The 21,901-nt window shown below is 41.2% G+C and overlaps 1 protein-coding gene across 5 annotated transcripts; it reads left to right on the forward strand.

Annotated features, from left to right (window-relative positions):
* Nucleotides 1-375: 375 nt before the first annotated feature.
* On the forward strand, nucleotides 376-21,845 carry itgb4 (integrin, beta 4). 5 transcript variants are annotated; one of them, XM_087784303.1, is made up of 43 exons: nucleotides 376-393; nucleotides 7,193-7,269; nucleotides 7,553-7,635; nucleotides 8,275-8,376; nucleotides 8,465-8,669; nucleotides 9,025-9,121; nucleotides 9,193-9,364; nucleotides 10,325-10,585; nucleotides 10,653-10,742; nucleotides 10,823-10,945; nucleotides 11,251-11,418; nucleotides 11,533-11,609; nucleotides 11,706-11,914; nucleotides 12,190-12,293; nucleotides 12,355-12,453; nucleotides 12,530-12,662; nucleotides 12,741-12,860; nucleotides 12,929-13,047; nucleotides 13,119-13,152; nucleotides 13,229-13,423; nucleotides 13,490-13,593; nucleotides 13,662-13,720; nucleotides 13,801-13,824; nucleotides 13,892-14,040; nucleotides 14,291-14,470; nucleotides 14,554-14,702; nucleotides 14,770-14,977; nucleotides 15,049-15,366; nucleotides 15,431-15,597; nucleotides 15,663-15,843; nucleotides 15,972-16,109; nucleotides 16,188-16,370; nucleotides 16,443-16,571; nucleotides 16,827-16,973; nucleotides 17,324-17,491; nucleotides 17,551-17,697; nucleotides 17,970-18,104; nucleotides 19,004-19,153; nucleotides 19,273-19,461; nucleotides 19,539-19,694; nucleotides 20,336-20,500; nucleotides 20,887-21,009; nucleotides 21,090-21,845. In XM_087784303.1, the coding sequence occupies exons 2-43, from the start codon at nucleotides 7,200-7,202 to the stop codon at nucleotides 21,218-21,220; spliced, it is 5,961 nt and encodes a 1,986-aa protein (XP_087640429.1). In that variant the 5' UTR covers nucleotides 376-393; nucleotides 7,193-7,199; the 3' UTR covers nucleotides 21,221-21,845. The 5 variants fall into 5 exon arrangements, with proteins under 5 accessions (XP_087640429.1, XP_087640424.1, XP_087640428.1 ...); XM_087784298.1 differs by lacking the exon at nucleotides 16,827-16,973; XM_087784300.1 differs by lacking the exons at nucleotides 376-393; nucleotides 16,827-16,973 and adding an exon at nucleotides 4,770-5,119.
* The last annotated feature ends 56 nt before the right edge of the window (nucleotides 21,846-21,901 follow it).

Consider the following 21,901-nt stretch of genomic DNA (forward strand, 5'->3'; position numbering starts at 1 on the left):
TGATGATTTAAGAAAATATAGTTTAAGTTGTAAAACTATCAGTCTAAACTTCTGTAAAACACATCTGTGTAGATGTTTCATATTGTGTTAATTAAACGGTTTCTCTTCATGTTCAGGATTCCTTCTATCAGCCCTAAATACGTTTTCCTCCTGCATTGACTCTCCTCTCATCCCCACAACACAAACCCCGGCCTGTTTGAAATGCGGCCGCGGATGTACTGGAGGAGTGTCTGAATGAACTCAGTGATCCAAAAGAGTTGTTGTCATGTAGATTGAGAGCAGGGGCTGCCGACTAGACTGTCTGTAGAGAGTCGTGACTGCTGGAGATAACCGAGTTCATGAGTGGAATAGTGGGAATAGAAGGCTGCCGGTGATGCCACCTGTCGTCTCACGGTAAGTTATTCTTCCCTCAAGGAGAGTTACACACTTGTTCTCGGGTTCTAACTTAGTTTCAGAGCTTTCTTGGAGTTTTGAAACTGAATGTCGTCGCTAGAAACTGTGTATGTCTGGTTGGATGGTTCTTTGAAGCAAATACAGTAGCAGCTTTCACCAGCAACTTATGCTGGCCAGGCTTCCTGCTGTGACCTTTAGCAGCTCCAACGGCTTAAAATGAAACCAAACTTTGATCATTTGTCTTCTTGTTGAGGATACCATTGTTCACACTTTGACTTCAATATTGTGTACATGGAATAGTTACGGCTTGACTCAAGGTTACTTGGAATGGTGAAGCTTGGATTCAAGGCCAAGTCAGAACAAGAATTATTAACTTAATGCAACAAATGGTCTCGGAGTTGGGATGACATTTGGGAAACTCCCCAGCGCACTTGTAAATGAAGAAAGATGGTAAAGGGCCTGGGACGGTGCTTCTTCCTGATCGCTAGAATTTGGAAGGATGACTGGCCTGTGGGCTGGTTAAACTCCTCTACTACTAATACCTGTGGAATGTTACAATGCATTTGGTAACAAAATCGCAATGACTAATTGTCTCGGCACATTAGCAAAATTACAGTTTTATGACTTTATGAATGATGCATTCATTATTTATGGGTGAATGGATGCAGGCCAGTCCAAATTGCTTAGGATGTTGGAGGTTGAAGCTGATTACCAATTAAGAGACTTCCTAGAACTTGAGTTATCTCAGGGTCAAGGTGACCCAAAGGCCCGAGAACAAATGTGTTTGCTTTATCCCTTGTGTTGTCTTGAGTTCAAGGTGAACGACCTTCACCACTGGATTTGTATTTATGGAAGCCAGGGAGCTCGTTCACATTGACCCAGAGACAACACAAGGGATACCACAAACACATTTGTTTCCGGGCCTTCGGGTCACCTTGACCCAGAGCCACAAAGGAGTTAAATGAGGGTACAAATGCCGTGGGCCGTTATCATTAGATGAAATACGCAGAGCTGCTGAACTCTATTCAAAAACATAAAAAGTAGAGTCATTATCAAAATGAAATCTTGAATCAAACGTCATTCTGTCCCCGATACTTCAAGCTGCAAATAAATGAACAAAAAGTGATCAAAAATGCAACCCACATCCGATTAGCTACATGACATAATCCCTCACACTCTCCATCTGTTGATTAAAAGCTTTCAGTCCCTTAAAAGTAGCATTTACTTCATTGTCAGAAAATAAGTTGGTATCACTTAAACACAGACCAATGCAGCTAAGAAAACTTCCTGAATAATAAATAGCATGTTTTTTATCAACAGTGCCATGTGTTTGTTTTTGCACATAGAGTAATGGAGTAGTTCCGAGGCGGTCGTGTGTGTTAGTTGCGAAGCTTTGTAATGACCCAAGTCCTCTCCAGCTTTCCCATAACAAGACGGTTTATTGGTCAAAGGCTCTTGCTCAATGGCAGCTACCTATAACCCTGTGCATCTGGTCAACCATCCTTCCAGTCATGGGGATCAAAGCAGATCTAAGACGCTTCGCTCGCATTTTTGGAAAGAATGTTTAAGAAACATGAACCACCGTCCCTGCCTGTTCTCTCACAATTTTGTTTGTTAGCTTGTGTGGCTTGTAATCACAACTAGACTATCCTAACAGATCAAACCAATCGTTTCCTGAATCACGCTGCTTGAGCTCGTCTTGACTTCTTTTCACGTTCGATGCAAGAGTATTACGACGCCACATACCAGCCTGTTCCCTGTGTACTACATCGTTTTTGGGTCATCCCAAAGTAGCACAAGCTAAATGGCCAAGGTTTCATCACCTTTGCTGTGTCTCAAATCGCATACTAATCTTAGTATGCTAGAAGTTAGTATGCATCAGTTTAGTATGCATACTAACTAGTACGCAAATTCTCCGCAGATAGTATGTCTCAAATCAAACCCTGAAGCTACACACTAACTGGAAATCACATGACAGCTTCTTCTTCTACTTCTATTTAACGATGTTTCAAGCAGCTGTTTGAACGCTATCGCCGACACCTGCTGGCAGCACGTATTGCAACTTATGGAAAAAGAAATAAAGAAAAAATATGAGAATCTAAATAATCGCGAGATATTTAAGCTGGTATCAGCAGCGAAGACGTGTTTATCCTCCTACTGCTGCGGAAAATACACATTTAAGTATATGCATATATATGCATTTATATATGACGTAACTTCCGTTTAAAACGTCACTAAAATGGCGGCTGTTTAGTGTGGTTAGTGTCCATCGAACCAATGCTAGTTTTGTGGGCGTGTTAGTATGCCAATTTAGTATGCATGGCGCACTAAATTTCGCATACTAAGAATTGAGACACACTAATGTACTAAAAATACTAACTTTTAGTACGCTAGTATGCGATTTGAGACACAGCACTTGACTCCACCTCCTGACCGGTGTCTCGCTAAACTGGAAGATTCCAAGATGGCTGCAACCGCAGATTGGTTTCAAAACCGTAACGTCCATATTATATACAGTTGTTTAGTACTATTAGTGTGAATAGAAACACAGTTTGATCCGATGCTATTCTTCTTTTACGTGTAACCGGATGGTTATTTTTGGTTTGTTATGAAAATTATTGTTTACATTCTCTTGGTCTCCACTCCAAATGCAGGTGAAGCCAACTAGTTAATGAGGGCGGGCTTTAACTATAAAGTCAGTGAGTCACTCAGTCTTTCCATCGCCTGTGTCGTGACGGTCGGCGTTCTGAGACGTGCGTGGTCCTGTTCTCCGCTATTGGGTATGGTATTCCATTGAATCATAGTCCAGCACAGCGATCTAAATTAGTTATTGTTTTCTCTTCACAATTTGGTTCTTTCTTTTGTTTTAGGGATGTGCAGATACTATGCCCTGCCTTGCCTCTTGTGTTTAGTTTGGGTTAGCTATTCTGTTCGCTATACAGTTATTTAGGTTTGGTTTGGTTCAACTTTGAGACTTGTATATTGTGTCAATGTGTTTATTTCCTGTGGTTCTTTTGTTTGGGTTTAGCACTTTGTTTCAGTTTTTCGGAGTAGCGATGTGTTCAACTGAAGTAGTGTCCATAATTGTCATTTCTGTCCAGTCAATGTGTGTTTTTTGTTGAATACTAATGTGTTTTTGGTTTTCCCTTTATTTCGGTTATAATTACTAACTGTGTTTTGATGATTGCAATTATGATTATTTGGGGACTACGTCTGTTGTAAGGCATTCGCTGCCATGTCTGGCTAAACAATAAACTATATTTTCTGGTACTTGTGTTTGTGCCTGTATTCATTTGTCGGAGGTTTCTACGCGTAGGGTCGTGGGTCTATATCTTTAGGGGCAAGGCCTAAAGTGGCGTTGTTGGGTACTGATTAACACCAGTCCACCGTTACTCCTCAGGCTAGTGTAAAGAATCGGTTACATACGCATGAACCTAGTCCTTCAACTTGAATAACAAGAACAAAAAAAACGCATAATTTTTTTTGCTGAATCCCTGCGTCATCTACTACAGGAACCTTTTTTCTCACCGCAGACCACCTTAACATGGGCACTATGTATTCATATTTTTCCACTAGTTAACCGGTTTATTTTTTGAGTAAACTTGTATGAAACGAGCGTCTTGACGTATCAAGAGTCACAGGCTTGTGTCCCTTCAGAGAAAATACAATGTCTTTTTCAAAACAAAACAACCTCTAAGACAGTAATGATCAATATAACAGAAATTATATCAATTACTTTTTTCGGTAATAAAAAAGGTCTCACTGTCCGATACCGGTCCTCAGACCACTGATCTATGAGACCTAATCTTCGGATTTGCAAGGACGGCCTGGCAGGTATTCCACGTCATTGATAAATGACTCTAACCAGGGTGGGCTCTCAAACCTCAATAGTATGTCACCCTCAATACTACTGTCAACAGATTGCTACAAAAAAAGTTGGCCCTCCACTCTATTTCGATTTTTTAATCTGTTAATTGTTGGATTGTCTTCACGTTTTAGCCTATCTTTTTTGCCCCCCCCCCCGTAATCTTCTTTGTGGCTCAGACACACATTAGGTTAAAGGGCTGGGGTCAAATCCATGTGGGGTGTTTACTAATAAAATGTACCCGCCGGTATGCGAACATGGTTGTGTAAACACAGGACTCACAAAGCGTTTTTCCCATGGCCTGCAGCTAGTGTTCCAGAGCACTGTGCCACTCCCAAGAGCTTGGGTGGAGGCCATAGAAGGAGGGGCTCGCTCTCAAGCCCACACAGGTGAACCCACGCCGGGGTGGAATGTAGCAGGGAGGGGGTCCCGGCACGACAGGGTGTGGAACTTTTTCAACCTCTGACAGGGTGGGGAATGATCTGTACAGGAAGGGAGTTAACCCTCCCTCACCTGTCTGTGTTCAAATGTGTGTATCGAGGAGGGATCAAGTCACAGCACACACACACACGCACTCACTCAGTAGCTCTGTGTGCCACTGGCTGCACACACACACTTAAAGCAGACACACACATACTCCAATAGTCAATATTTGACCAGAGTGGACGGTACAAGGAGGAAGATTGGACTTTGTTTTTGATCTTTTCTCTAACTTGGAGGAAATCAGGTGGATTTAAACGTGCATGGTTGTTTAAAGTCCCTAAAACTCACAGAGAGAGAAGGATTTTCTGCTTTTCTTTTTTTTTCTTTCTTATTCGTTTCTGGACCTTTGGACTGGGATTGGTGAACAAGCGGTAAGAGGTTTGTTTGAGCTTTTAATCTTATTGTTATCAGTCAACCACTCTGGTTTTCACCTTGAAGTGCAACACATGTGATTTAACTGGATCACGCTTCTAGAAAGTGGTTCGGCTGAATTGCAACCTGTGGTTTGTTGCCCGCAACATTTGAGGATCAACTTCAAGGTGCATTTGAAGAGTCGCTTATGGAATTGTTCTTACCTCTGTGTAGAAGTTACTTGACCAAAAGGTCTGATCAAAACAAATACTATTAGTTTTATTAATAAGATCAGTTTGGTGAAATAGTCGTCAATCACCTGCTGATGAAGACCCCAAATCTTCATCGTTGTCAGGGAGGGGAGAAACACACCCAGTCGTGGTATGTATACCTGGCGGGCATGTAATTGTGCAAAAAAAAACACAATTCTTTCCTCAAAGCTGCTATTTGTCGTACCTGCAGCACGCCATTCTTTTACAGGGCTGAAACAAAAACATCACCACAAGCGTTTTCTTACGCCCCCCCACCCTTTTTCCTCAACTGAGCCCACCTAGCCTACCGTGTGATTTACGTTGCACTTTACGACATGACCTCACACACCTGAAGTCAGATCAGGTTCACAGTCGAGCGCTAAAGTGTCTTTCCCATGTGTTTTTCTCCTACTCTGAAAGTTTCTCGGCTCCCGGTGAAATTCCTTTGCGGAGCTGAAAACATTTCAATTCGCAAAATGTATTCTTGGGCACGATGACACATGGAGCCCACTGAGCGATTTCATGACACATAAGTGCCCTTTGTTTCCACACCGTCTCTTTTTGTCCGACACTTGCTTCCCAACATGAATGCAGCCTTTCTTTTCATGAAACTTACACAACTACGTTCTTTCTTTTTCATTTCTCACCCAGTTTTAACTCTACACAAGAATCCACTTTTTGTTGTGTAAATAATGAAAAATCAAAATGAAGAAAACATTTTATAACATGAGGATTTTTAACAAATTTAGGAAGTTTATTAATTTATTGTTTAAGCTAACATTGATATTAGCAATTAGCATGAAGCAAGAAACATCTAAAATTATTAGTTATTAATAATTAAAAATAATTGTCAAATAAAGTTTTGAAGGAGTGTAAAAACAATAGAAACATAGCATCTAAAATATGTCAAATATTGTGTTTTTTTAAAAAATTTATTTTCGTTTTATCGTATTATCCAACAATAATCCCTCAGTGTATGCAATATTGATAAACGTTTTTAATTTTAATCATTGAAAAGCTGTTGAAGCACTTAATATCACATCCTGTCACAGAACTCTAAACTAGTAAATCTAATAGAATAGATGTAAACATCTGATTGAAATCTGGTTTGTTCATGATTAAAGTTTTTTGATAATCTGTATTTTGAAAACATCTTTACAAAATACATTAAATTGGTTCACTAGGATGAATTGTTCTGATTCATTGTGTTCTTTTGTAAAATCTAAATAATAATTTAAAAAAAAAGATTTTGGTAAAGAATTTTCAACACAGGAATGTGATTGTTATGTCAACAACAAACTAAAAAAACATTTTGTGTGCTCCTAATGTCGCAAAAAGACCCAAATTTAAACAGAAAAAAAATCCCTGAAATAAACCGTTTTTACATTTCTTTGTTTGATTTAAAATAAGGTAACTATCAAGTAATTACTATATTTAATTCATCAACTTCCTCTTCTGAACTTTAAAGTGCTGAAAATATCCTGGACTCCTTAGTTACCGTTGAAAGAATTTTCAGAGACAGTGTGTCGTTCTTCTGTAGCAAACATCCATCACCATCACAACGAAACCAGTCTGTGTTAAACTGCTGCATTCGGGTTCAAGGGCGCCTCATTAATGTGGACAAGAAACCTAGTTCTACTTTGACAGTCCAGGAAGAGTTCTAACAACCCTGTCATCAAAAGTGAACTAGAAAAACATTTGATTGAAAGATTCATTTTTGCTGGAGACGTTGTTTGTCTGGGCTTGTCCTTAATCTGGGTCTTGACACGTGGAAATTACAGACGGTTCAAGTTTCAACTCATTATTTTTTTTATTTTCAAGGGATTTCATGTTTTTTTCTATGTGATAGGAAAGAGATGGAGCGATGGACGTTACGTCTCTTGTTGGGGCTCCTGGCCGTCCTGCTGAACTGCTGTTGTGTTGAAGGTAACTACGACGTCACTCACATTGTCTTCGAGCACGAAGGATCTCAGCGGAAAAATAACTTTTTGTCACAGCGCTCAGATTGTCCTATAATGAAGTTCATTATATTGATTTTCATAAGTCAACTATGCCTAAAGTGTGCTAATAGTTTCACCCCCAGAGATGCTGGCAAGATATTGTTTTCCAGTGATATATCATATGTTAACCATTCATTTGCTTGTTTTTCATCAACACATATCAGTGTAAAATATTCTATTGTTCCTCTACTGAACACCTTCTCTTCCAGCTAACTTCTGCTACGCTGCCAGAGATAAGACCTGCTCTGAATGTCTGCAGGCTGGCAAAGACTGCGCCTACTGCCCGGATGAGGTAGGCGATGATCTAAGAAGGTTGCTTCATTTTCTTGTTTGTTACTTAAACATTAGGCTGCTGATATCTGTATCTGATATCTTTAATCTGCAGTTTCTTTTACTAAATACTATGGAAAAAAGACAGTAGAAAAACAGTTAGTGCCTCTGACAGACATGCGTTGGTTTTTTATGGTTCTGTTCACGGATGAGGGCATCATAGATGCGTCGATTCAATTGGGAAGTTGAGACTTCAGCAACAAACATGGAATACTGGATTTGCAGAATTTGTAGACCACATGCCTCTTGACAAAGTCGTAACTTATTTCATTCGTTTTCTAACGATAAAGGTCCAAATGTCATTTTAAAAATCTGCTGGAGTCCACTGTATCCTCTCGTCCTTAGTCATTGGATCTTGCGGTATTTCATTGTAACTTTGGGCTGAGGACGACTTAATGACTGCTGCCATCTAGTGGCCCAGAAGTTTAATGGCAAGACAAAAATTGCATGCAACGAATATTCATGTTAATTGTAAAATATTGTTTTATAAAAACGTACTAATCATAACAAAACTATGATAGTAGAAGTAAATAGACTGTGAGTCTGCATTGTTTTCATGTCACTGCTTACATAATACATAAACCTCAGTATACATTTCCAGAACTACAGCAGCCATCGATGTGACACGAAGAAGAACATTCTGGCTCACGGCTGCAGCGCCGCCTCTATTCTCACGGCCAAAAGCAGCATGAGCTATGAAAAAGTATCTTATTTTATCTTATTAATTACCTCCGATTTCTGTAGTACCAAACTTATTGTTTGACGTATTCTTCTCTCGAACCCTTGCACAGATGATTCAGATCAACGAAAACATTCAGCAGTCCCAGGTGTTCCCGCAGGAGATGAGCATGACTTTGCTGCCAGGGGAGGAGAAGATGGTCGACTTCGAAGTGTTCTCTCCCACCGATGGACCCCTGGATCTTTACATCCTTATGGACTTCTCCAACTCCATGTCAGACGATTTGGAAAACTTGAAGAAGATGGGAAAGCAGCTTTGTGGGTGATTTAGGAAAGTTGGGTTGCTATGATTGGCTTAAGGGTTGCACTTAAAATGGTGGCTGATGCAGATACTAATCTCTAGACTAGTCAGGTGTGACTTCCACGTCAGTCGAGATACGTTCATGTGATGGTAACGGGACATCTATAAGTAAATGTAAATATATTCTAAACATATGATGCATGAAGATCTTTTTTTTTTAAATTTCATATGAGTCAAGAGAACTACTGAGGATTTTAGGGGAAGATACGCCATCTTTTAATCTATCTCTGCGTGTTTTAACCAACCACTGTCCAGGAGTGTATCTTTACAGCCCCTAAAAGCGAGAGTTATAATCTGTCACAAACCTTTCAGCTGAGCTGGCGGACGAGCTGTCTAAAGACTTCACCATTGGCTTTGGGAAGTTTGTGGACAAAGTGACTGAACCGCAGACCGACATGAGGCCGTACAAGTGGGTTCCGCTTCAGAGGAAATTTATCATTTGTAAAACAATCAGTCAAATATTTCTTTGTCTGTTCGTAGACTGGAAAAACCATGGAAAGACAGTGATCCCCCGTTCTCCTTCGTAAATGTCATCAAGCTCACTAAGGATCTGGAATTCTTCAATACAGAGCTGAAAAAGGAGAAGATCTCTGGCAACCTGGATGCTCCCGAGGGAGGTTTTGATGGCATATTACAGGTCGCCGTCTGTGGGGTCAGTCCGAAAATTGTTATTGCATATAATAATCGTATAGCCTATTTACGGTTCTTCTATTGTGCGGTTAACTACTTTAAAATAATGGCATTGATGTACATAGGGTATGTTAAAGTGATACTAATCAATATGAACATATTTGTTTCCAGCTCCCTCAAGTGTCAGAACAGTGTAACTGCAATGTTGTGAAAACTATAGTCTACATTTGCATTTGTTTACAAAATAAAAGAAATATTCTTGTTTGGTCATTTTAGCATTTTAGCGTCCTGGAAATATAATTGTAAAAAAGCTATGGAATTATTTTCTTTAATCACCCTTGTATTTATGTATATGTGAAAATGAGCTCTGACCTATTCTAGTTCAAAGGTGAGTAAGGGAACAGCAATGATGGGGAGCTGAATGCATATTCTTAACCCCATAAACCTTGCGGAAAAAAGGGAGAGAACTTATCATTAACGTATTTTGATTCGGGACATGGTTAATGATTTTTTAAAAGGGTTTGTCACTGGCTAGTGAAAAAAAAAAAAATTGAATTTGAATCAAAAAGGTTGGTTACACCTGGTTTAGAGCAAAAGAATAACACACGATTATCATTGTTAAGAAGGTTTATAGTTCACTACCTTTATGGTCACATTAATAGCTCAGAGAACGGTTTGGAGATAAAGCTAGGGGGAATCGGATGGTTCACACACATGGCTAGGATTGAAGATAGACATGTTGCAAGAATATAAGATTTTCTTTTTACCAAATAAAAGTGAAATAGACAACCAATGATATTCTAGAATATGGTGAAAGAGAGGATATAGAGGTGTAGAGGATCTGTGTGACTAGGGAGGTTGGTCAACCTAGGTTAAGGTCTCTTGCGGTGACTGTGTAGAAAGAGGTTTTTACATTCCAGATAGAGTATTAATCATCAATTTCCTATTTTTTTCCCCAAATAAACAACAATCTTTTGCACAGGATGAGATTGGCTGGCGTCCAGGAAGCACACACTTACTCGTCTTCTCCACTGAGTCGTCATTCCATTACGAGGCAGACGGTGCCAATGTTCTGTCTGGAATCCTCAAACGCAATGATGAGAAATGCCACCTTGAAGGCGGAAAATACACCAAAGACACTGTACAAGATTACCCTTCGATACCCACTCTGGTGCGCGTCCTTGGGGATAACAGCATCATTCCCATATTTGCAGTGACCAACTATTCTTTAACTTTCTATCAGGTCAGTAAGCTTCAATGGTTTAACTATTATCATCTTTATCTCTCTAATCTTCCATCTCCTCACTTAGAAACTCGAAGAGTACTTTCCCATTGCTGAAGTCGGAGAGCTTCAAGAAGATTCCTCCAACATTCTGGATGTCATGAGGGTTGCTTTTAATGTAACTACTCACCTTTTCAAAAACATTTTCCAGACGATGTTGATCAAAGCTGAGACTTATGCTTCTTATTTGCCTTTAAGAATATCCAATCCAAGATGAGCATCAGTGCTGAGCCTCGAACTAAAGCGTTTGAGGCTGATTTCTTTTCTACCAGTGGAGTGTTTGCTAAGTATGGAGAATTCAATGTCACACCCGGAGCTAAAGTAAGTGCCAAAACAGCCCTATCGACTAAACCAGTTAGCAAAGCAATTCAACAGTCAAGAAGTTTATGTTTTTACATTACAAAAATACAGACTTCCCCACTAACTTTTTCCCAAAACCAACAGCTCAACCATCCTAAATAATAAACCCACGTTAAACACCCTTAATCTAACCAGCCACTAATCAAAGTTTCTTCTTTCTTACTAACGGATAAAAAACCCAACCTACTTGCCAACCTGGATTTGCTCCACCAAAAATCTCTAGCTACATGTTACACGTTTACACTGAGCTACTTGTTGTTTTCCAGAGCAAATTCAAGATGCTTCTCAAAAGTCAACGCATGATCGAAGAAACTCCTGTATGTGAAATTGAGCCAAATGAAAAAACAGCCAATCTGATGGTAAAACCATCAACATTTACTAATGGACTGGAAGTTAAAGCCTCAGTTCTTTGTCCAACGTGTGAATGTGAGAAGGTAAAAACAGCACACAGAGCCTTGAAACGTTCCTGTTAATTTTTGCCTATTACTCCATGTGATCAATAATGTTCTCAAGAAAGAAAAAGATAAATGTTTCCACAATATTTTCAGACGCCTCTCAGGAATGCACCCAAATGCTATGGTCATGGTGATCTTGTGTGTGGGAAATGTAAATGTCGTGACGGCTGGTGGGTGAACGATTTTTGTTACACATTATTACCAAGCGCACGGGTATCTAGGGACTGGCCTGAACAACGTGTTTTTCTATATCTTTTATATTCCAGGTCAGGTACATTTTGTAACTGCTCAGCAGCCGATGCAAAGCAGGACACCAGCCAGTGTATCGGGGAAGGCATGACAACTATTTGTTCGGGCCGTGGAGACTGCATTCCATGTGGAAGCTGTGTGTGCCACAATCCAGATCGGTTTGAAGGACCTTACTGCCAGTTTGACAAGACTCAGTGCCAGAGGTCTGGAGGGTTCCTCTGCAATGGTATGACAGAACTACATATATGGCTGTTATAAACTAGAAACATAAAACAATATTGATACATAACCCTATGAACCCTATGCCAGTGAAAGGGTACACAATTGTTGAATGACATCTTTAACAAAATTGAGAAGTCCTAAACCGTGTAAATACTAGATCTATTTTCAAGTCTTCCTTTTCTAATGAGTACATACTAATACTAACATGATGTTGGTTATTATGATCCAGTGTAGAATGAGGGCTGTTTAAAAAAGTACCTTATTTCCATCCGTCTCCAGATCGTGGCTCCTGCGTGTTGGGGCGCTGTTCGTGTGTCAAAGGTTGGGAAGGCGATGCCTGTGCATGTCCTAAGAGCAATGCGACCTGTCTAGACGCCAATGGAGTGAGTACAGCCTCATCGTTTGGGCAGTGACCCGCATTATTCATATTTATTTCTGACATAGGGTATTTGCAACGGACGAGGCAACTGTGTGTGTGGCCGCTGCAAGTGTTTCGGACCCTATGGGGTTGATACAACCTCAACTTGTGAGCCGAGTTTCCAGGTCTGAGACAATTCTATATTTCATCAATTGTTTTCACTTTCACACGTTCATACTTGAGTTGAATGTACGTTTTCAGGCCCAGTCTGGCGTGTGTGAGGCAACCAGACTTTGCGTTGAGTGTCAGGCTTGGAAGTCTGGAAGTTGGAAGGAAAAGGCAGATTGTGACAAGTGTAGTTTCAAGGTTGTCATGGTGGATAAACTCAAAGATGGTAAAGTTTCGTCAGACAAAGGACATAAGGTTGATGGGTAGTATAGTGCAGTTAATCTCATGTGCTGTGTGTTACCAGAAAAAAAGGTCCTCCAGGCATGCAGCTTCCGCGACTTAGAAGACGACTGCACGTACAACTACACAGTAGAAAGTCCTAAAGATAAAAATGAACTGCTGGTCGAAGTGTTGGAGAAAAAGGGTAGGCTGTTGCTATTCATCTAAATTTTACTTCATATAGAAAGAGTTATTTGTTTGTCTCTTCTTCAGAGTGCCCTCCTGCCAGTTTGTTGTGGCTACTGCCTCTCCTCTTGTTCCTCTTGCTGTTGCTGGCGCTTCTCCTCCTGTGCTGTTGGAAGTACTGTGCCTGCTGTAAGACCTGCTGCCAGGTACATCATTGAATCATCATTGAAATGTGTGTTGTACCTACAGTGGATTTTAAAAACGTGTTGTTTCTTAGAGCTGCCTAGCCCTGCTGCCTTGTTGTGCGAGAGGTAAGATGTCCAGCTGAATCACTCTCTAAGCCCAACCTGTCCTGACACCTCATGCCTCGAACTCCTCTCTTAACAGGCCGCATGGTTGGTTTTAAAGAGGATGAGTATCTCCTCCGCCAATCATTGCTCACTTCAGACCATCTCGACACACCGATGGTACGAACAGGCCCTCCAAAGGGCACTGATGTGGTCCGTTGGAAGGTGGCGGATAATGTACACAGAGGACCCAACCACCCTGAAAATCAGATAAAGCCCAACCCCAAAGAAATCAGTGAGTATTATTTGATTCGTCTTCCGGTTCAAGAGAAGGAATAAAAGTACTATTTTCCTGTTTTAGTTCCATTCCCCATCTCCCTTCGACTCAATAAGCTTTTCTCGGAGAACCTTGGTCGTCCTGAGACCAGAGATGCTGAGCAGTTACGCAAAGAAGCAACTGATAATGTAAGTGACTCCTTTTTTTTTTTTTACAGTGACAGAGTGTTACACTAAATACTGCATCATTTCTCCAGCTAAATGAGGTGTACAGGCAGATCCCTGGAGCTCAGAAGGTTCAGAAGCCTTCATTTAGGTACGGTTTGAAAATGACATTTATTATTGAGATATTATCGATCATTTTATATGTAAATCTCCTTTATGGTGCTCCCGCAGGCTGCAGAGAAATGCCGGAAAAAGGTATTTAAAACATTTGAGTGTGTTGCTGTGGCTAGAAAATGTGTCTAACCTCTACACCATAAAACAGGCAGGACTATGCCATCATGGACACAGTCTTATCGGCCCCTCGCAGCAGCTTCCCCGATATTGTTAAACTGACAGAAAAGAATGTCCAGTCTGGAAACCTCCATGACCTTAAAGTGTTGCCCGGCTACTACACAGTCGCCACCGACAGAGGTGCGTAGATCTAGTTTATCAGGTGGAAAAGTCCACCTTCCCCTTGAGGTGTGTTTTATGCATCTGAAAAGAGTTACACATCTGGTGCATCTACTAACCAGGGTGTCTTGATTAATTAAAAATCAATCTGTTATTTTTATTCTAAAATTAGTTTTAATTAAGTTTAACCTGAGCTGCTCATGCCGTAAGCAGTCTTGCTAATTGGTTGAGTAACAATTTTACTCTAAAATATATGTGTGTGTTCTGCCAGAGGCTGCCGGAGCTGTGGAGTTCCAGGAAGGCGTGGAGTTGGTTGATGTCCATGTGCCACTCTTTGTTAAGGATGAAGACGACGACAAAAAACAGCTGCTAGTGGAAGCTGTAGATGTGCCTTTGGGCATTGCAACGATTGGTAAAAAATTTGTGAATATCACCATCATCAAGGAGCACGGTAAAAATATTACACAGGAGATATTTTAACACACCTTGTTTGTTGAAGCTCACTAAAGTTGTGTTTTACCTTCCTCTATTCAGCCACAAGTGTCTTCTCCTTCCTCCAGCCTGCCTACACCTACAGCAGACAGGATGGAGTGGCCAATATCCCAATCAGTCGAGAGATTATTGAAGATGGCCGCTCACAGGTTACATACCGAACAAGGGATCTCACTGCCAAAGACAAGAAGGTATGCTACAAAAGAAGGGTGATGGACATACATACTGGACAGCAAGGCTGTGTTCATGCATTTTCAGGACTATGCCATGGTAGAGGGAGACTTGTCTTATTCACCTGGCGAGACCCAAAAGATTGTCCCTGTCCGTCTGTTGGAGTTGAATGAAAAAGATGGCCTCCTTGAAAAAGAACAAGTGAAACAGTTTGTCATGGACCTCAGCAATCCACGACAGGGTGCCAAGATTGGACGTTATCCAAGAACTACAGTTACCATTGCAGACCAACCAGGTAATAGTAGTTGAATAATGTATTTAGACCCTTTATAGACCTTCATTCTTTGTCATTTGTTTGTCGTACAGAGCCAAGTGTGTTGAATTTCAAAAAGGGCACCCACAACTTCAGCTCGTCTGACCCAACATACAAGATCCCAGTGGTTCGTAGTCGCAACATTGACAGCCCGGCTACAGTTAAATGGCGTACCAAAAAGTCCCCCCGCCTCGATTTGAATGGACAGCTGATATTTAACCCAGGAGAAAATGAAAAGAATATTGTTATTGAGCCCAGACCAAATCCGAGCCCAGACCAACCTGAGGCCTTCCAGGTAGAGCTGTTTGACCCAAGTAGCAATGCCTCCATTGGAGAACGCAAGACAACTGTCATCAACGTTACAGATGGAGGTAAACTGAGTGATAATAAGTGGTGATCAAGGCTTGTTCTAAAACTCATGATCACACCCAACAGGGTACACCTCTCCTCTAATGGGTCAGATGCCATTGTTCGGCTCTAAAGCCCCTAAATCCCCAGGTGGTTTCCTGATGGCACCTGGAAACCCCAAGGCAAAAGCAACTGGACCGAGAAACATCCGACTCAACTGGGACCCACCAGCTGGTAATCTGACAGGATACAAGGTAAATCCAATCCGAAGATGATTAGAATCGTGATCATGATTGATTAAACTTGATTGATTTTGTAGGTGAAATATTGGATCTATGGCGACCAAGAGAAAGATGCACAGGTCCTCAATGTGAAGACCCCCCAAGCTGACTTGACAGAGCTCTATCCTTACTGTGACTATGAGATGCGAGTGTGTGCCTACGATTCCATGGGGGAAGGAATTTATAGCGACATGATTCCATGTCAAACTCTGGAAGATGGTAATTGCTGGGAGTGATGTTGGAGAATCAATTATTGGTTTCTCTGGGATGTTTTTTGTTCCTTTGTCAAAGCTGGGAAAATAGCGTAGCAATTAATAAATGATTCATGGCAATGATCTGTTTCTTAGTTCCGGGTGAACCTGGCAGACTGGCATTTAACGTCATCAGCCCAACTGTCACCCAAATCAGCTGGGCTGAGCCAGCGGAGACCAACGGCAACATCACAGCCTACGAAGTCGTCTACACGCCCATTGATGATGAGATGAGTAAGAGACGCCCCCTGAAAAATATCGTACAGATGCTATCTACGTATTTACCAACAATGTCACTGTGACGTTTTACAGAGCCAGTGGGTGCAGCCAAGAAGGTGAAGATTGACAACCCCAAGAAACGAATGCTTTTAATCGAGAACCTCCAGAATGCTCAAACCTACCAGTACCAAGTTCGAGCTAAGAACAGCATTGGGTGGGGTCCCTTTCGAGATGCCACGATTAATTTGGCGTCCCAGCCTACCAGACCTCTGTCAAGTAAGTCTCAAACACAACTACCTCCCAATAAATTCAACTTTTGCCATCATCAATTTCTTTGCCTGCTTCCAGTTCCCATCATTCCTGATATCCCGATCGTGGATGCTGAAGCTGGTGATGAGTATGACAGCTATTTGATGTATAGTAACGAGGTCCTGAAGTCACCTGGAGGTTCCAAGACACCAAGCGTCTCTGGTGATGGTGGGTAGCATGAACAAAAACACACAACTAAGTGTCTACCAAGTGTCTTTTGCCAGGGTTTTTTCTAAATCAAATGAGAGAGGCTGTCATTTCTTTCCTCTTCGCTAATTTCAAACGTACAAATCCGTACAACTTTGGAATACACAGAGTAGTGTAGACGATCCAATTCTTGAGTCAAAGCTTCTGTGAAGGCAGACTCACTGACAGTTGTTGCCCCCGCCTGCTTGCTCTTTCCCTTATGAACCCGATTAAAAGTCTGGAAACATGTCAAGTTGGTGGGGTCCAATTTGGATCTCCGTCAAGTGTCGTGGAAAAAGCGAGTGGACGTCATCCCCCACAGTCGGCTCAGCACAGACACAGAGTCAAGCACAGACGATCCCAGCTTCTCTCAGACCCTGCCAGGTGAAGACCACTGCACCAGACGAGCAGATGAGCTGCTAGTCTCTCTTTCATGACTGTTTGCAACTGTACTGCTGGCAGCCATCTTGCTCTGTGTGGAGGAAAAGCGGCAACTGCTTGACGAAAATAACAGCATTTCCTTTCCCACGTTCGAGCCAAAGTTGAGGAAAATGCCGGAATGCATTTTTCAACCTATCAAGTCGATAGGATCAATTCTTCGCGTTTGAGTCCTTCAAAAATCTTATTTTTGTTTTTAAGTATATTTGTAAACTATGAACTATAACTAAAAACTTTTCTCAGAGGAAATTGTTTTTATTTCAATGCTTGTATATGTTCTTTATGTCGCTGGACAGATTCCATCATGAATGGAAGGTGGGAACAGAACTTCCTTTTCCCTGGAACTCCCGGGATGCGTAACATGTCTGCGTCATCATCTCCAATGTCCACGTTGAGCTCAAACTACCGAGGACCAGGAGGCTCATATGTTACTGAGACAAACACCAGCTACACTTCTGGTCAAGGTATGAACTCAATGCTAGGGTGAAGTACGAGACGATCTGAATTGAACCTTCTGCTGCAGGAAGCCCTCCTAAACCCGCGTTGCATGGTGTTGGACGTCAGAGAACAGACGTCATCATGAGGAAGCGCTCTGAGAGGGGTTACACAGAGGAGCACATCAGAGACTCTATTGTCATGGGCGATGACCTGGGCAAGTTCCAGGACTTAAGTGAGTGAAGAGCAAGAGATTCCCTTCATTATTGTGGCTATGGACAATTTTGGAGTCCTCAAAGAGAGAAGTGAAGTGCCTCCATTCTGCGAGTGCATGAGGCCGATGGCTTGGAGCAGGGTTGGGCTGTCGGCTGCACTAGAGCTACACTGACTGTCGCTTTTTTCTTTTTATCTTTTTTATCTGCTTTATCTTCACTTCTGTCCACTCACTTTATTTCTCCTATCTCCTTCTCTGCATCCCCCTCTCCTTTCTGCTCGACGCATTGTCAGGTGGTTATGGCTACATGGGGACGCAGAGCAGCTCGCAAAGCCAGTTCAGCTACAGCCTGAGTCAGGGGTCCAGGGGCAGGACCCCGTCTTCTGACGTCAATGAGGCGCTTTATAATCTGGACAGGGTTCTGAATGGTAAGTGTGTTAACATGACAAGGATTAATATAGCAAGATAAAATGTGGAATGTTGAATCCAGAGATCAGCCACAATATTATGACCACTGACCGTAAAAGGAAATGAAAGTGACCCTCAAAAGTGACCAGGTCGCATACCTCTTTGTCCCCCATTAGTGAGTGACTTAAAAAAGCCTAAGTCATGGTTTTACTTTCATTCATTCTAACTGTAGTTTTGGCTAGGATAATCGGTCATAATATTTTGGCTCGTAAATGTTTTAGACTTACAGACAAGACAAAGACAAAACTGTAAGACAAACTTCACTCTGACAGTGAAGAATCCTATGAAACAGGACAATACAACTAATGATGGTTACTAATACAAATATGTTGAAAAAAGACTGTATTTTAAAACAAAAAGTGCTTTTTAGATTAAAGTATCACTTATTAAGATTGAACACTTTTGTTTATGGCTCCCCCTGTGTTAATAGAATGTAACAGCAATGTAATGAAAATACAAATATGTTGAAAAAAAGACTGTATTTTAAAACAAAAGGTGCTTTTTATATTAAAGTGTCACTTATTAAGATTGAACACTTTTGTTTATGGCCCCCCCTCTGTTAGTAGAATGTAACAGCAATGTCATGAAAACTATTATTTTCAAGACAAATAAAATAGGGTCATGTCGGGTCGGTTTCAAGTTTTGTCTCCATGGAAACAAAAAAAACATCCTCTCAGCTATTATGGAAATAAAGGCAACCACTTCCGTAAAGCTGCTGGCATCGTTAAATACTGTATAATATCCAGAGAATTATGAAAATAAATAAATAAATAAAATAAGAATTAAAAGCAATAAAGTCAGAATGTTACAAAGTGCTACTTTAACTACACAATGTATTTTTCTTTTACCTGCTGTTTAGATGCCAGACTCTCACCGGGGGTCCCCGACACCCCCAGCAGACTGGTATTTTCTGCTCTGGGTCCCACTGCCCTAAAGGTCAGCTGGCAGGAGCCCCACTGTGAGAGAGACATCATGGGTTACTGTGTGATCTACCAGCTGCTCAACGGAGGTAAGAGGACACTTTACACAAACAAAACAAGTAAAACCGCTCAATCGTTTATGATTCATTCTTATTGAGTCCTTCACTTGCTAATTCGTTGGTATTTATTTATTGTTTGTACTTTTCAGGGGAGGCTAAGCGTGTTAATGTTACCAACCCAGCGGAGAACTCTGTCATTATCCAGGAGCTCCTGCCCAACCACTCCTACATATTTAAGGTGAAGGCCCAAAGCCAGGAGGGCTGGGGTCCAGAGAGAGAGGGAGTCATCACTATTGAGTCGGCCGTCGACCCGAAGAGCCCACTCAGCCCCATGCCAGGTCCGGCCTATTGCCATGTCTTTACTCGCATATTTTTTGTTTTTTGTTTTTACATATTTCTGCTTCCTCTCACGAAGGATCCCCATTTACTCTGAGTACCCCGAGCGCTCCGGGTCCTCTGGTCTTCACCGCCCTCAGCCCTGACTCTCTGCTGCTCAGCTGGGATAAACCACGCAAACCAAACGGAGACATTCTTGGTTATGTGGTGACGTGTGAGCAGCTGTATGGAGGAGGTGAGGGCCAATTTGGGGGTTCTATATGTCAGCAAGGGTAACCTGGCCTTTGAACTCTGTCAGTTGTCAGAAAAGTTATAATTGGCTTCTATTTATACTTTATTTTAACTGTTCTTTAAAACAATTTTAAGAGATATTTATTGTTAAGCTATGAAAGAAGGAACCCATCTCAAAACATTGTGCTATTTTTATTTAAATATTGTGGTCAAATTGCTCCAAATAAATAAATATATATATATATATATATATATATATATATACATATATATATATATATAGTTCTGCTTTATAATTTTCCTCCTTTTATTTAACTACCGTGTTTTCATGTCATATAGACCATCATCTGTTGTTTCTTATATATTCAGCTTTATTGCAGCAAATTCTATTTTCTTAATTTCATATCATTGACTTAATAAATTAAATGCTTTATACATTGACAGATCTTAACTAGTTTTAATAATAACTGAAGCACATAAGAAATGGAATGAAAGCTTTGCAAAAATATTTTAAATTGTTGTCAAATATGTCAAAGCTTGTAAAAAAAAAAAATGAAATCATGCAATATGACTAACACAACACAAAACTTGTTACCTTGTGCCAGTCACTGACTTCTGCTCTTCTGTACGAATCTGTTCCCTCAGCCGACGTTCGCTCCTTCCAAGTCAGTGGTGACGGAGGTGAAACCAGTCTGACTGTTCCAGACCTGATCGAGAATGTTCCGTACAAGTTTAAAGTTCAGGCACGAACCACGCAAGGTTTTGGTCCAGAGAGGGAGGGCATCATCACCATCGAGTCTCAGGATGGAGGTGAGACAACTCAACTTCCTGCCCAGAGCTGTGTCTCCACACTTATTTGAAGCATGCGAAGATCCAAAGTGGATGCATTGATAGACGACAGGATGGGCCGACAGTCCGATGGATGGACATATGGATGGATGGATGGATGGATGGATGGATGGATGGGTGCATATTGGATAGTTGTTGGTGGATGGTTGGAGGATGATGGATGGATGGACGGTTCAGATGGAGATGCATAGATCATAGTTAGTTGAGTGGGTAGATGGATGGATGGTTTGGACATAAATGTTTAGATCATAGTAAGTTGAATGGATGGATGGATGGATGGATTAGACGTAGCTGCATAGATCATAGTCGGAGGGTTTATAATGAGTGTTGACTCTTGTCCTCTACAGGCTCCATGTCCCAGTACAACCAGTCCATGACCCGCAGAGAGGTGTTCCAGCTTCCCACAGAAATGAACACCCGGACCAACATCACCCACACCACCTCCACAATGGGGGAGCCCTTCTTCTCAGGTACAATCACCTCCAACTCCGTAAAGGCCTTCTCTCAAGCATCTTCAGCATTTCAAATGGTTCTTCATTTCCTCCTCCAGACGGCATGATGATGACCACACAGCAGACAGAGATGGGCAGCATGGTGACCCGTCAGATCACCAAGGAGGTGGTCCAGAGGAGCGTGATGGGAGGAGCCACCGTCACAAAGAAGATGTACTACGAGTCCTAAAAGTCGTCGGTCGTGTGGACTCAGTCCTTGTGACACGTGTACAGAACCTGGACCAAAAAACGAATCACAAGTGGAAATGAAAGACGAGAAGTCATTTGTTACAAATCAACTTCATTCTCTGCAGTTTATTTTGAACTCCATCATTTTTGGCATGCAAAAAAAAAAGAAAGTTTGATAAATAACGTCATTATTTTTATGATAATCTACTCTTTTATTACGTGTTTTTTTCCAAAGCTTCTATTTTATCTGCATCACTCTCATCTAAGTGCAACCTGGTAATGTTGGGATTTTTTATGTTCATTTCAAAAGTGTCAAGTCAGCATATAAACCGCATCTAGCAATCATTCCGAACACAGAACAGGGTTTTGCTTTCCATCACGCTCAAACTCAACTGATCATTCTTCAAATCGGTATTAAGACTCTTTATTTTTGCATAAATATATATAAAGACATTAAGATTGTATTTGCTTAGCTGCCGAAAAATCGTTTTTGTACTTCCAAGTTCCACGGGTGTCTTAGGATCTTACCAAAATATCACAACAGTCTTTCAGCTCAACAGCTTTTATCTGTCCGTGTCAACTGTATCGCTCTTAATAAACATTTGAAATAAAGACAGGGGGACACAGTCTTGAATGTTCTTGACCAGTGCAAGTTTCATCGAGTCAAGTTATCATTTGCTTG

This window comes from Callionymus lyra, chromosome 2 (assembly GCF_982586985.1).
Source record: "Callionymus lyra chromosome 2, fCalLyr1.hap1.1, whole genome shotgun sequence".
NCBI classification, from domain to species: domain Eukaryota; kingdom Metazoa; phylum Chordata; class Actinopteri; order Syngnathiformes; family Callionymidae; genus Callionymus; species Callionymus lyra.